General features: G+C 44.3%; 1 protein-coding gene across 1 annotated transcript; it reads right to left on the bottom strand.

Annotated features, from left to right (window-relative positions):
* Nucleotides 1–411: 411 nt before the first annotated feature.
* Nucleotides 412–8287, bottom strand: TMEM17 (transmembrane protein 17). The gene is made up of 4 exons (XM_081906595.1): nucleotides 8108–8287; nucleotides 5954–6057; nucleotides 4109–4222; nucleotides 412–1274 (listed from the first exon to the last, which is right to left on the bottom strand). Exons 1-4 carry the CDS (start codon nucleotides 8214–8216, stop codon nucleotides 921–923), a joined length of 681 nt encoding a protein of 226 aa, XP_081762721.1. The 5' UTR covers nucleotides 8217–8287; the 3' UTR covers nucleotides 412–920.
* Between the last annotated feature and the right edge of the window lie 4661 nt (nucleotides 8288–12948).

Below are 12948 nucleotides of genomic sequence, written 5' to 3' on the forward strand. Positions count from 1 at the left end.
TTCCAATGGGCCTGGACAGAAGCTGGATCCAGTAGAATTGATACAAGCCTTAAAATTCAAATAAAGTTGAGAGCGGAAGTGGGGAACAGCTTCAGTCTTCCTCCTGCAGTTTCAAGGGCTGGGCCACTACTGTTGAAACCTCTAGCCTTGGATGTAGACTGTAATGTAGTATCTGTGGATCTTGTACACTTTCATGGCTTTGTCTTCCTATGTACAGTAATCATGGAACTATCTCAAAATGAAACTCTCCTTCAGGTAAGACCATCAGGCAATTCTGTTTTGGGTTATAGAAAGAAGGTCACAGAGGAGCAACACACATTGGAAGAGCTATGGCTATCACTTGCAAAATATCATTCAACGGGGAATGCTAGCTTGCCACAGCCAATTGCAGTAAAATATTTCAATAGAATGTATTAACACCAATTTATTTTTACAAAATATTCCTTTGCAAGTTATTGAAATATTAAGAAAACACATTTAAAAATTAAGCAAAGTATAAAAACATAAAGACTTTTAGAAGTCCAAAACAAGTGTGAATCTGAGGGCTACTGCCGATGTAACATTTTTCCTTCACTGAAAAATGTCTAAAGAGGAATACATGCTAAAGTGTTACAGGGGAAGGCACATCCATGTGGATTACACAAGATAAAATTGGCAAGATTGTGTAGAAAGATAACCTCATGAATCATGCCTGCAAAATACATGCAGGTTTTACACTCCAGTGTCACATTTTTCCATGTGTTAGTATTTTTTATCACAACAGAATTGTCTCACAGTGAAGACACTGGCGGTAAGGCTCATCTTACAGGTTCCTAGCAGAAGAGTAGCTTTTTTGTTATCTGGAACAAGTTCAGATTTTCAGAAACCCAAATAATTAAGGCAACAGGAACCAAGGAAGATGGGCAGGTGGCTGTTCTGCATCAAGCCCTCACGGCAGATGTCCAACTAGAACTTGTTGAGCGAATTTCCTCCACACGTGGCCTGATATCCCATGGAGCCTCCACTCTCATTTTATGCCAGCTTAGGTTATCAGAGCGGAAATGACGATCTAGCTGGTCAAACTCATGAAGACGGAAGCGAGTTGCCAGTTGGTTCACCATTCTTCTGAGGGCAATGAATGCAGTAACCACCTGGAAGACAAGAAAGACTACAAAGACGATATTCACTGCTTGCTCCAAGGGCTGGATTTTCAGACCTCCATTTAAAAGCAGGAAGAGAATTAAGGGCAGTTGTAAAAGGAGACTCAGGAGCCAAAAGCCAGCTAGTTCGGGAACCTATTAAAGGCAAAAAAAAGGGGGGGTTGTATCAATATACTAACCTCCTGGCAGTATGACTCAGTAGTAGAAAATTTATTGGTCAGACTTTCTAACACCTGTGTCCAAAGTGTGAAGACTGAGAAACTAAGAGCCACAGAGGTTTCATTAAACAGCTTTTCGACTTCTGCAGATTTTCTGCTTCTGTTGTTGCTGCAGCTTTCAAGAGAACCCTGCCAACGAAGTGACTTTTCACTCAGACCCAACCCCACCAGACTTTTCACTCAGACATCTCAGCCAGATGTCATTTCGCTGACAGGGGGAACAGAATACAAACAGGACTGGGGACAGCCAGGGGAAGCGAGGGAGTGGATGCAAATTGCTAGCTTGTGTCTCTTCAACAGGAAGCATTGCCCTTTAGCTGCCCTGGGCAACAGCAGAGGACAAATTGTATTGCTCACATTCTCATCTGTCTCCCCCTACATTGGTAGGAAATGGGGTCACAGTTGCAGCAGCAGGTTCTGACCTGACAGCATTTTTCAGGATAAAGAGATAGGATTTACACAGGCAACGAAAGTCAGAATGAAGAGACCATGATTAGGAGAAGGAAGTGGGGGGTGGAGAAACCCACTAGCACCCCAATTCTAAACATGCAGCGCATAATCCAATCAGAGGTGTACACAGGCTTCCTTCCGCCCTTGGCAAGGAGCTGTATTGCCCTCCTCCCCGCCATCCCTGTCCAGCTGCCCAGAGCAGCTTGGGGAGCATGCAGAGGGACAGACAGGCTCCTAGCCACTCTCAGTCAGAGCAGAGAGGTGTGGTTTTTGTGCCCCCCTGGGCCTGAGCCCTTGGCGGGGCCCAACCTAACCAACCCCTAGGTACGCCCCTTAATCCAATACAGACTCAAACACGGAAGCAACATGGGGCAGAGCTGCCTACCTGAACTCCTGGTAGGTGAGCTGCTGCTGCATAGAGGGATGGGGCGGGGAGGGTGTTGTGGTGGAAACACACTGGACTGAATTGGTCACTGCATTTGCAGTGTTCTGACCTTGCCACTGTCTCGCTCCTCTCAATAAGCAGCAGTGCCTCACCTGCATGGAGGTTAAGTAAGTGCCTCTGACCCACCATGCTGTCTACTATTGCTTAAGCACCTGAAATCAACATGCTTAAGCATCTTGTGTGTAACATTTTTTCAGTAGCTAGGAAAACCCGCTCTGCACATACTCAGGAGCACTTCTTTCCTTTCTTACTAATCCATGCAACTGCAAGGCTAGAACCTTAATCAGATTAATAATAATAATAATAATAATAATAATAATAATAATAATAATAATAATAATAATTTTATTTATATCCCGCCCTCCCCAGCCGAAGCCGGGCTCAGGGCGGCTAACAACACTAAAACAGTACAACATTATAAAACATTATAAAAATGAATTAAAATCAAAATTGATGGCAACCATAAACTAAAGTTTTGTAAAGATTGCCAAAGGAGGGAGTCAGGCTGCGCCCTGACCAAAGGCCAGGTGGAACAGCTCTGTCTTGCAGGCCCTGCGGAAAGATGTCAAGTCCTGGAGGGCCCTTGTCTCTTGTGACAGAGCGTTCCACCAGGTTGGAACCGCAGCCGAAAAAGCCCTGGCTCTAGTTGAGGCCAGCCTAACCTCTCTGTGGCTTGGGACCTTCAAGGTGTTTTTATTTGAAGACCGTAGGTTCCTCTGTGGGGCATACCAGGAGAGGCGGTCCCGTAGGTACGAGGGCCCTAGGCCGTATAGGGCTTTGAAGGTTAAAACCAGCACCTTAAACCTGATCCTGTACTCCACCGGGAGCCAGTGCAGCTGGTATAGCACCGGATGAATGTGATCTCTAAGCGAAGACCCCGTAAGGAGTCTCGCTGCGGCATTCTGCACCCGCTGGAGTTTCTGGGTCAGTCTCAAGGGCAGCCCCATGTAGAGCGAGTTACAATAATCCAGTCTGGAGGTGATTAAGCACTGAACAGAATGTTGGAATTGCAGACAGCATGTTAGAGTGATCCACCATGCGCTTCTGTGCTTGTTTATTCATAAGTAAATCTCACTGTATTTAATGGGATTATTCCTAGGTAAACGTGTATAGGAAAAGTGCAGCCCCAAAGTCTTAACCTTATTCTTTGTTAGACAGATACACGTCAGTACCAAGTCCTTCCAGATCCACATTATATCCTAGGTTGTTTTTTTTTAATTTCCTTCCAGAATGGCATTTCCTAATACTAGCACTGTGTTTTTTTTAATACTTAACATTTCTGCAGTGTATTTCAAGTACTCAAAATGCTTCACATACTGTTTTTCAATTCTTACAACGGCCCTGTGTGGCCAATAGCAGTCATTACTCCATGTTGCTTTCCCTGACCCATGAAGACTAGACCTGTTTTATGTGTTTGAATGCATCAATTCCTCTTTTATTTTTTAAAATGCTTTTATATTACTGCTTATTGGTTTTACAGGATGTTGCATTTTTGTTTTACCATTGTGCGCCACTTAAGAGACTTTTAAAATATTCCATTTAAAAATAATCCAGAAGAGGGTAGGAACTTAGGCTAGAGAGCAGTGGTTTGCTGAGACTACCTACTGAGCTGCTTCCCGGCTTTCACACTTTGTCTTGGCCACTGTGCTAGAGAAGCACCTCCATACAAGTGTCTACAAAAAAACCATGTATGAGTCTAACCAGCATGTCTGTGTGGTATCTTATCTTCAGGACTGAGCCCAGCTACTAAATTTGTTGGGGGAAGGCTGTAACCTAAGAAAGGTTATTCAATATTAAAAATCTATTAGTCTGAGATAACTGCTACTAAATTTCTCATGGGTGTGAGGCAAACTTACCTTCTCCTGCAAATTCCCCATGTATCCTAGGTACAAGCGGATCATTTCAATCAGAGAGGTTAATATAATGACTGTCACCAAAATGAACTTGTAGTAGTCTGGTAAGACTGGATACTAGAATTGAGAAATGACAAAAAATTAAATACAGACATACCTCGTTTCGCATTACTGCACTTCACAGATAATTGTGTTTTTTACTGCATCAAACAAGTCTACTGGCACCATTTTTCCAACAGCATGCTTTGGGTCTCTGCGTCGCATTAAGTAAGGTTGCAGGGCCGTCTTAAGCATATCTGCCGCCGTGGTGCAAAGATCCCTCTGGCGCCCCACCCCCATTTCCCAGAGTTGTCAACCTTTTCCCAAGCCTCTGCGGGGGCTTGGGAAGGAAGCTGCACGCCCAACAGCCATATAGTTGGCAGGGCGCAGCTTCCATCCTAAGCCTCTTCGGGGATCGCTTTCCTCCTGCGAGGGCCTGGGAAGGAAGCTGCATGAGTAGAATGTGTCCTTTTATTTAAAATGATGGGGCGCAGCTGGCGGGTGTGCAGAGGGAAAGGGGAGGCAATCGGCAAAGCTGTGCAGCTCCCCCACTCGCTGGGGCACCCCTGAAAGGCCGGCACCCTGGTGCAACGCGCCAGTAAGCCCAATGGGAAAGACGACTCTGAAGGTATGTACATTGCTTTTTTAGATATACTACTATTGCACACTTAACAGACTACAGTATAGTGTGAACGTAATTTTTATATGCACTGGGAAATCAAAAACTTTGTGTGACTCACTTTATTGCAATATTTACTTTAGGGCAGTAGTCTGGAACTGAACCCACAATATCTCTGAGGTATGCCTGTACTACCATTGGCCAATTGACTGTCATATTCTTGGAATCCATACTATACTGAGAATCTAACTGTGTCGTCCGTCCCCCCCCAACTTGCCTGCTTATGTTATAAACCTGTTTGCAGGTGTCACTTGACCACAGCCATTTCATTAGGTTACAGCAGGGGAGGGAAAGAAGGAATGGAGAGCCATCTCTGCTGAGAAGTCAGGCCCCTCCCTCTCATCAACTGTCACCTGACTGGCAGCAGTCATTACACCAGGTTGCAGCAGAGGTGGAGATGAAAGAGATGGAGCGTCACTCCATCAACGCAACTGAGACCATTAACTGTTTTCTCCTCATCTCCTTGAACTTTTCCACTCTGGCTGGTCATTAGAAGAACTTATAACTAGGAACCTATACAGTAACAGAGTTTGCTTATCAGGCATGTCCAAAGTCCGGTTTGGGGGCCTAATCTGTCCCGCTGGTCGGTTCAATCCAGCTCCTGTAGCAGTTTATTTCCTGGGGTGAAATCATAAAAAAGGCTCAACAACTTCAATCCTAAACAAAGCCCAACAACTTTGGTTGGCTCTTTGGTTGGCCCTCACGGCCCTTCACTTCATCAAATCTGGCCCTCTTTGAAAAAAGTTTGGCCACCACTTATTTCATCCTCCCTCCTTATCTATTTTTTCTTTGTGTGATTGTTCTTTAGACTGTAAATATTAGAACTGCCTTGTTTGCACTGATATGCAAACTGCTTTGGGAGCTTTTTTTGCCTGAAGAGTGGGATACAAAATTATTTAAATAAGCACACTCAGAACATTCTCAATCTTATTATAGAAGTACAGCTATTACCAGGTATGTAGATGCACAATTACTAGTCTCTCTCTTGCAGAGTGTGCACAGAACAATAGCAGATGCAATAGGATAATAATAATAATAATAATAATAATAATAATAATAATAATAATAATAATAATAATAATAATAATATCTTTATTGTCATAAGACCACCAATTGTCTTCTGAGCTCACCTTCAGCTGCAGCATCACTATACTGCTGACCCACCAAAATGGGAAAAAGCAGAGGTTGAAATAGAGGGACATCTGCAAGGGCAAACTGGAGACGATTTCATTATCTGGAGAGACAGAGGAAAGAACCCACCAGCCACTTCAGACATTTTCCCTTCTATATGTTGAAGGTTACAACTTTATGCACAGTTACTTTGAAGTAAAATATCCATAGGTTTCAGATGAAAGAGATGCTTCTGAAAAAAGCAGAGTTCTAAGAGACATGCTTGAACTTCTAAGCCCAAATAATCCGTTCTTTCTTTTTTTGTTTTATGTTGTTTTGTTTTTTATTTAGATTAATCTGTTTTTATTGCTGAAAAGTTTCAATAAAATATTTTTTAAAGGAAGTAATGGTACCACTCTATTCTATCTTGTTCAAACCACATATCGAGTACTGTGTACAGTTCTAGGTACCACAATTTAAGAAGCATATTGACAAGCTGGAATGTGTGCAGAGGAGGGTGGCCAAGATGATCAAGGGTCTGAAAAGCAAGACTTATGAGGAACAGTTGAGGGATTTTGGTGTGTTTAGCCTGGATAAGAGGTGACTGAGAGCCATATTCAAATATCAAAAGGCTGTCACATGAAAGATGGAGCGAGCTTTCCCCCCCGGCTCTGGAGGGTAGGACTGGAACAAATGGCTTCGAGTTACAAGAAAAGAGATTCCAACTCAACATCAGGAAGAACTTTCTGACAGTAAGAGCTGTTCCATCAGTAGAACAAGCTCCCACGGAAGGTGGTGGACTCTCCTTCCTTGGAGGTTTTCAAGCAGAGGTTGGATGGCCATCTGTCAGGGATGCTTTAGTTGAGATTCCTCCATTGTAGGGGGTTGGACTAGATCAGGCACAGGCAAACTCTGCCCTCCAGATGTTTTGAGACTACAATTCCCACCATCCCTGACCACTGGTCCTGTTAGCTAGGGATGATGGGAGTTGTAGTCCCAAAACATCTGGAGGGTCGAGTTTGCCTATGTCTGGAATAGAAGATCCTCAGAGTTCCTTCCAATTCTATGGCTTATAGAAATCTTTTTCAGTTCCTTCAGGAAATCAGCCATTATTTCTCAATTGATTCTGGAGTTCTTGCCTCAGCAAACGTCTTGCAAGCTATTTCATGTTTTAGTAGTGTCTAAAATACTACTTCCTGACATCTGCCTTGTTTCTTTTCAGCTTCCATTTACACCACACTGCTCCACCCCCTGGGTTCATTAAAGAATTTGACATGAGATTCCTGCAATGCAAGAGGTTGGAGGACCCTCGGTGTTCCTTACATCTCTATGATTCTGTGATTCAGAAAAATTTAAATAAACATTTGGATGCGATGGAATTTTTAAAAGCATAATATATGCCTCATGCTAGTAACATTCAAAATTACGCAAGTTGTTACCCGCTTTTACAAAAGCTCCTGAGAAAGCCACACATTTTTGCAGAGTTGAAGTGGACAGTGGCCTGAAATGAAGAACCCATTTCCACTAGGAGCTGCTTCTTCCTTGGTGTGTTTTATTGATTTTCAGTTACAAATTAATTAGATATAGAGAAAAAATAGTAACAGCAACAATAACATCTGCAGGTTGGTGTGCAGAGCCATCACAAAAAGTGAAAATGTAACAAAAGCAATCCCAGATGAGGCTCATTGGCTGTATAGTCAGATGAAAGCGTCATTCCACAACGTTCCCTGTGTTGCTGGTGGATGGAAGCCGTGCATATCCAACAAAAGGCGGCCACGTTGTATAAAAGCTTGTGTTTATCTTTCCCGTATGGTGCTCTTGTTGCAGTAAGGCTATTAGTTTATCCGTAAGTATGGAGTCCCATATCTACGACAGGCAAGCTTCAAAGAGATTTATTTATATTGAGTCCTCCAAAACCTGGCAATTATTAATGTGGCAGCAGTTAACAAATGAATAATAAGCTATTTATTAGGCATTCCTTGGTCTGGGAGGAGCCCCTGATCTTGCATTCACTGCAAACCCACTGCAATCTCCACTGCAACTGCCCGGGCTTCTGCACTGCCTCCCCGCCGCCCAGCGCCCTTCCATCTCGACTCCTGGCAGCCGACCACGTGACGGCGCCGCCGCCGCCATCTTCGTAGCTGGCCCCTGCGGCGCCCTCGCCCGTCACTCACCCGGCACGTTGTCGGCGGCGCTGCTCCCGGGTCCGGTCCGGTTGTTGTCCGTGAAGACGGTCCGGCTGAAGGAGCTCAGCCGCCTCCTCACGGGCTCCGGCAGAGACATAAGCGCGCGCCGGCGGCGGCCTCCGCTCGTTGCCACGGCAACCAGACGCCGCCCGGCGCTCTGTGCGCAGCCGCGGCGCCGCCTCTTCAGATGCGCCCAAAGAGGTGCGCGGGAAACGGAGGCCGCGCAACCCGACACTTCAGGTTCGTCCACGCAGCGGCCCCAGCAGGTTGTGGGTCCGGGGGAATCGGTGGAGGAAAATAAAAGGCAAGCGTGTAACGTTGCGCGCCTCTCCCTTGACAGGGGAGGGGGAGAAAGGTGTGGGGCTGCTTGGTGGAGGGGAAGAAGGGACCTGAGAAGGCTGCTTTGCTTCCATTTAGTCTCCCTAGCAAGAATGTGCCTTTTGCAAACGCGGGGCTCCTCCTGCAGCCTCTTCGCTCCCAGCAACGCTGTGCAGCTGGCAGGATCTGAACCCGCATCTCCCTCCCTCTGCCTGGGATTTTGCAAACCATTTTGGGTTGCAGCTCTGGGAAAGCCAACTCGGGCATCTCAAGGAAACAGTAAACCACCTCTGAGTTATTCTTCAGCAGCAATTTAGTAGTACAGTATATTATATTGCTATATATTTATTTATAGCCTGCCTTTTTCTCTGACAGCGCCACAGTCTAGGGCAGGGGAGGCGCAGGGAAGCTGCCCCCCTTCAGAAAGCCTGGGGCCGAGCAGCTTTCCGCTTACCCCCCCCCCCTTTCTCCAGGGAAACCCCCTTTTCACCGCTGAATTGGAGCAAATGTCATTTCGTTGAAAACCCGAAACTGGATGTTGAAAACAGGAATGGGACGCTGAGTCCCAATTCAGCAGTAAAGAGCGGGTTTTCCTGGGGGAAAGCGGTGGGGCAAAGGGAAGTGCGGAGCCCCCAGCACTAAGAGAGGGAATCCCGAATTAAACTGCCACAAGTGGCATTGAAAAACAGGATGGTGCTGCCCAGAAGTGGAAACAAGAGGAGATACCGACGATAGAAGAATGGAGACTAAAATTGACAGACTATGCGGAACTGGATAAATTAACTGGGAAAATTAGATACACTAAAGACCAAAAGTTCATCGAGGACTGGGGAAAATTGGTGGATTATCTGAAAAACATATGTGGTATAAACACAACGTTAGTGGGTTTCCAAGAGGCACTGTAAAAAAAACAAATAAGTATTGTTTATTAAAAATAATGGGAGTAAGGAGGAATAATGGCAATATGAAAAAAGGGACTGCGTATTAAAGATATAAAAATGGATGACTATCAGAGATGCTGAAGGAAGTTCAAAACAGGCATAATTTGTTGTATCTGGGATAAAATGTATAACTGGATGAAAATTAATAAAAAATTTGATTTACAGGTGGTACATGACCCCAGTCAAGCTTGCAAAAATTTATCATCTGCCCAATAATAAATGCTGGAAATGTAATGAGACTGAAGGTACCTTCTACCACCTTTGGTGGACTTGCCCGAGGATTAAGGCCTTCTGGGAAATGATTTATAACGAAATTAAGAAGGTACTTAAATGTACATTTCATAAGAAACCAGAGGCATTTCTCCTGGGCATAGTCGGCCAAGTGGTGTCTAGCCAGTGCTTTATTTCTTTAAAAAAATGTTTAGGAATACTACTGTCATTTTGACTCAAGAAAATCACCATTTTATAGTTGAAATCGGGGGGGGGGGGGATACAGTAAATGGACAAAAGTACAAAGATTCACAAAATGTTTAGGGGTCTGTGTCCTTCCAGTTCCAGCCAGACATCTTGACTGTAATGAGGTCCACAGTTCATGCCACTCAGGGGCTCACCCAAGACAGTTTTGCCATAAGGGCAGTGGGGGGAAGGGTCGACTGTTATAAAAAACCTTCCAGTGGAGGCAACCACAGAAAATACCCCGGCCTGCTCCAGTTGGACATTACAGCTCACCCAATTCTGGGCCAACTGACAGCACCCACCCTCTGAGGGAATCAGGCACAGATAACGCTGGGGATTGTTGCAGTCTTCCGGGTCTTAGTTCAACACTTTTACCACTACACCATGCAGTCTTTGTCCCCCACACTCTTAAAAGCTCAAGTCAAAATAACAATCTTAGCTGTAATCCTGTACACACTTTACTGGGAGTAAGTCCCACTGCACACTGTGGTGTTTACCTTTGAGTAGAGATGTAGGGGGACGCGGGTGGTGCTGTGGGTAAAACCTCAGCGCCTAGGACTTGCCGATCGTATGGTCGGCGGTTCGAATCCCCATAACGGGCTGAGCTCCATCGTTCGGTCCCAGCTTCTGCCCACCTAGCAGTTCAAAAGCACTCTTAAGTGCAAGTAGATAAATAGGTACCGCTCCGGTGGGAAGGTCGACGGCGTTTCCGTGTGCTGTGCTGGTGCTGGCTCGCCAGAGCAGCTTCATCACACTGGCCACGTGACCCGGAAGTGTCTTCGGACGGCGCCGGCTTCCGGTCTCTTGAGTGAGATGAGCATGCAACCCTAGAGTCAGACACGACTGGCCCTGACGGGCAGGGGTACCTCTACCTTTACTAGAGATGTAGGAGACTGCACGATTCATTACTCAATAAAGCCAACTGTTTTTATTTCTCCTCATGCATACACTTTGTAAGTAAAACAAAAGCCACTGAAAGGCTACCATGGTTTTAAATCAGAGGTACTGTGATCTTTATGTATCTACAATGGTTCAGCTAAGCTGCCTGGTCAAACTCCTGTGGATTTTTTGGCAACAACACTGAGCCATAAACTATATGCACTATAGCTTAGGAAAGTCAAGATCAAGTCTCACCAGTTTTTAAGTGAACAAATTTTCACTTAAGCTAAGCATAGCCAAGCCTGTGGTTTAGTGTTCTACCAGAATCACTATTATGAGGCTACTTGATCTGCCTTTCTGGAGATGGCCAGCCCTATTACTGGACAAATTGTGATTTTGTTCAGAGTGTTCTGAACCTTCCTTAGAATAAAAAGAGCAGAAGGTGAGAGCTGAAGTTGGAGAGAGGAGCCGAAAAGCTTGTTCAGACCTGCTTGTCATAGAATGATAGAATTGTACAGCTGGAAGGGACCCTGAGAGTCATCTACTCCAATGCAGGAATCTCAACTAAAGCATCCATGACAGATGGCCAACCAACCGCTGCTTAAAGACCTCTAAGCAAAGAAAGTCCACAATCTCCTGAGGGAGACCATTCCACTGTTGAACAGCTCTTACCTTCTTACTGTCAGAAAGGTCTTCCTGATGCTTAGTCAGAATCTCCTTTCATGGTTGGTTCAGGTCCTAGCCTCTGGAGCAGGAGAAAACAAACTTGCTCCCTCTTCCATGTGATAGCTCTTGAGATATTTGAAGATGGCTCTCATATCTCCTCTCCATCTCCTCTTTTGTAGGCTAAACGTACTAAACTCCCTCAGCCTCATATGACTTGGTTTCCAGACCCTTGATCATCTCTTCTGCACACATTCCAGCTGGTCAATATTCTTCTTAAAGTGTGGCACCCAGAACTCACCACAGTACTCCAGATGTTGTCTGACCAAGGCAGAATACAGTGGTACTATGACTTTTGTGTCATAGGAGATTCTTTATTTGTATATCATCAAGATATACAGCCCAGTCTAGTGTGAGAATCTGATCAGATATTGTATTGAATATACATTGTAAGCAACTTAAAACATTAGCAGGATTGTTATAAACTCGTGCAGTAAAGATAATTTAAAGGGAATATAATGGGAAGTTAATAATTAGATACAAATTGGTTACGCAGTAGGAAAAAGATACCAAATAAGGAACTGCAGAAAGGAGGGGAGGGAAGTTGAAGAAAATGTGGATTGATTATGTAAAGATTGTTTTTTCTGTCAAAATACATGTATGGAAAAAATGGGGTGGTGTTAAGGCTGAATACAGCAGTACTATTAATTCCATGTGTAGCTGGCTCTGGATTTGTGTATCATGAAGATATACTGCCCAGTCTAGTGTGAGAATCTGATCAGAGAGACAGTAAATTGTGATATGTCTCAAATTTCATGTCTTAAAAGAATGGCAGCTCTTTAATTGTAAAATGGATAAATGGATGTATTAGAAGAGGCTTCTACAATATGGCATAAAATAATGGTTCATTTTCTTAAGCAGGATGCTATGGAGGAACACTGGAAAGCAAAAATCATAGGTGTTAAAAAGATGTGGGGGGAGAAATCTCTGCACCTGTTGAAATCCCCTCTTCTACAAAACTGTTCAGGTAGGGAAGCCATATCTTCCCAAACCTTTTACCACACTGCTCCATAGTTACCAAAGTCTGACAGACATAGCCAGCCAACAATTATCATTGTTATTCTAATGCTTGTAGTTAAAAATAAAATAAGATGGTGCAATTAGCTTAACATCATACTGCCAGAATAATGTTAGGAAAGTTTTGTTAGGGAAGAATAATGTAAGGGAATGTTGGCTCACCGGACCCCTTGATAGCATAATCCTTAAAGCACTTTGCCCATGCTAAGAACTTGTGAAGAGAATGGGCATAATGCCAGCAGCGTGTTTTGAAGATCAGTTCGTTAGACAATCTTCTATTTATGTCACTAACACTTTAACACCCACTGAATGTTTTGTCTGGCTCAGAAGAATTAGTACTACTGATTTGGAGCCCCTGTGTGTACACTGATTTGTTACACATAATAGCTAAGTGTCATACAACACATGCTCCTTATCATGGCGTTGGCAAGCGGAAGTTCCCACTTGTTCTTAGTGAACTCAATATTATTGACTGGTGGAAGCTTGTGCATAAGT

Source organism: Podarcis melisellensis (genome assembly GCF_964234715.1).
Source record: "Podarcis melisellensis genome assembly, chromosome: 3".
Lineage (NCBI taxonomy): Eukaryota > Metazoa > Chordata > Lepidosauria > Squamata > Lacertidae > Podarcis > Podarcis melisellensis.

What these genes read in the sequence shown, in the direction of transcription:
- TMEM17 (XM_081906595.1), bottom strand. Translation starts at nt 8,216, where the DNA reads ATGTCTCTGCCGGAGCCCGTGAGGAGGCGGCTGAGCTCCTTCAGCCGG. An exon ending in CGCCGCCGACAACGTGCCGG is followed by an intron (nt 6,058 to 8,107) that starts GTGAGTGACGGG and finishes CTGTCTCTCCAG; the next exon opens with ATAATGAAATCGTCTCCAGT. An exon ending in TGGGGAATTTGCAGGAGAAG is followed by an intron (nt 1,275 to 4,108) that starts GTAAGTTTGCCT and finishes TGCCTTTAATAG; the next exon opens with GTTCCCGAACTAGCTGGCTT.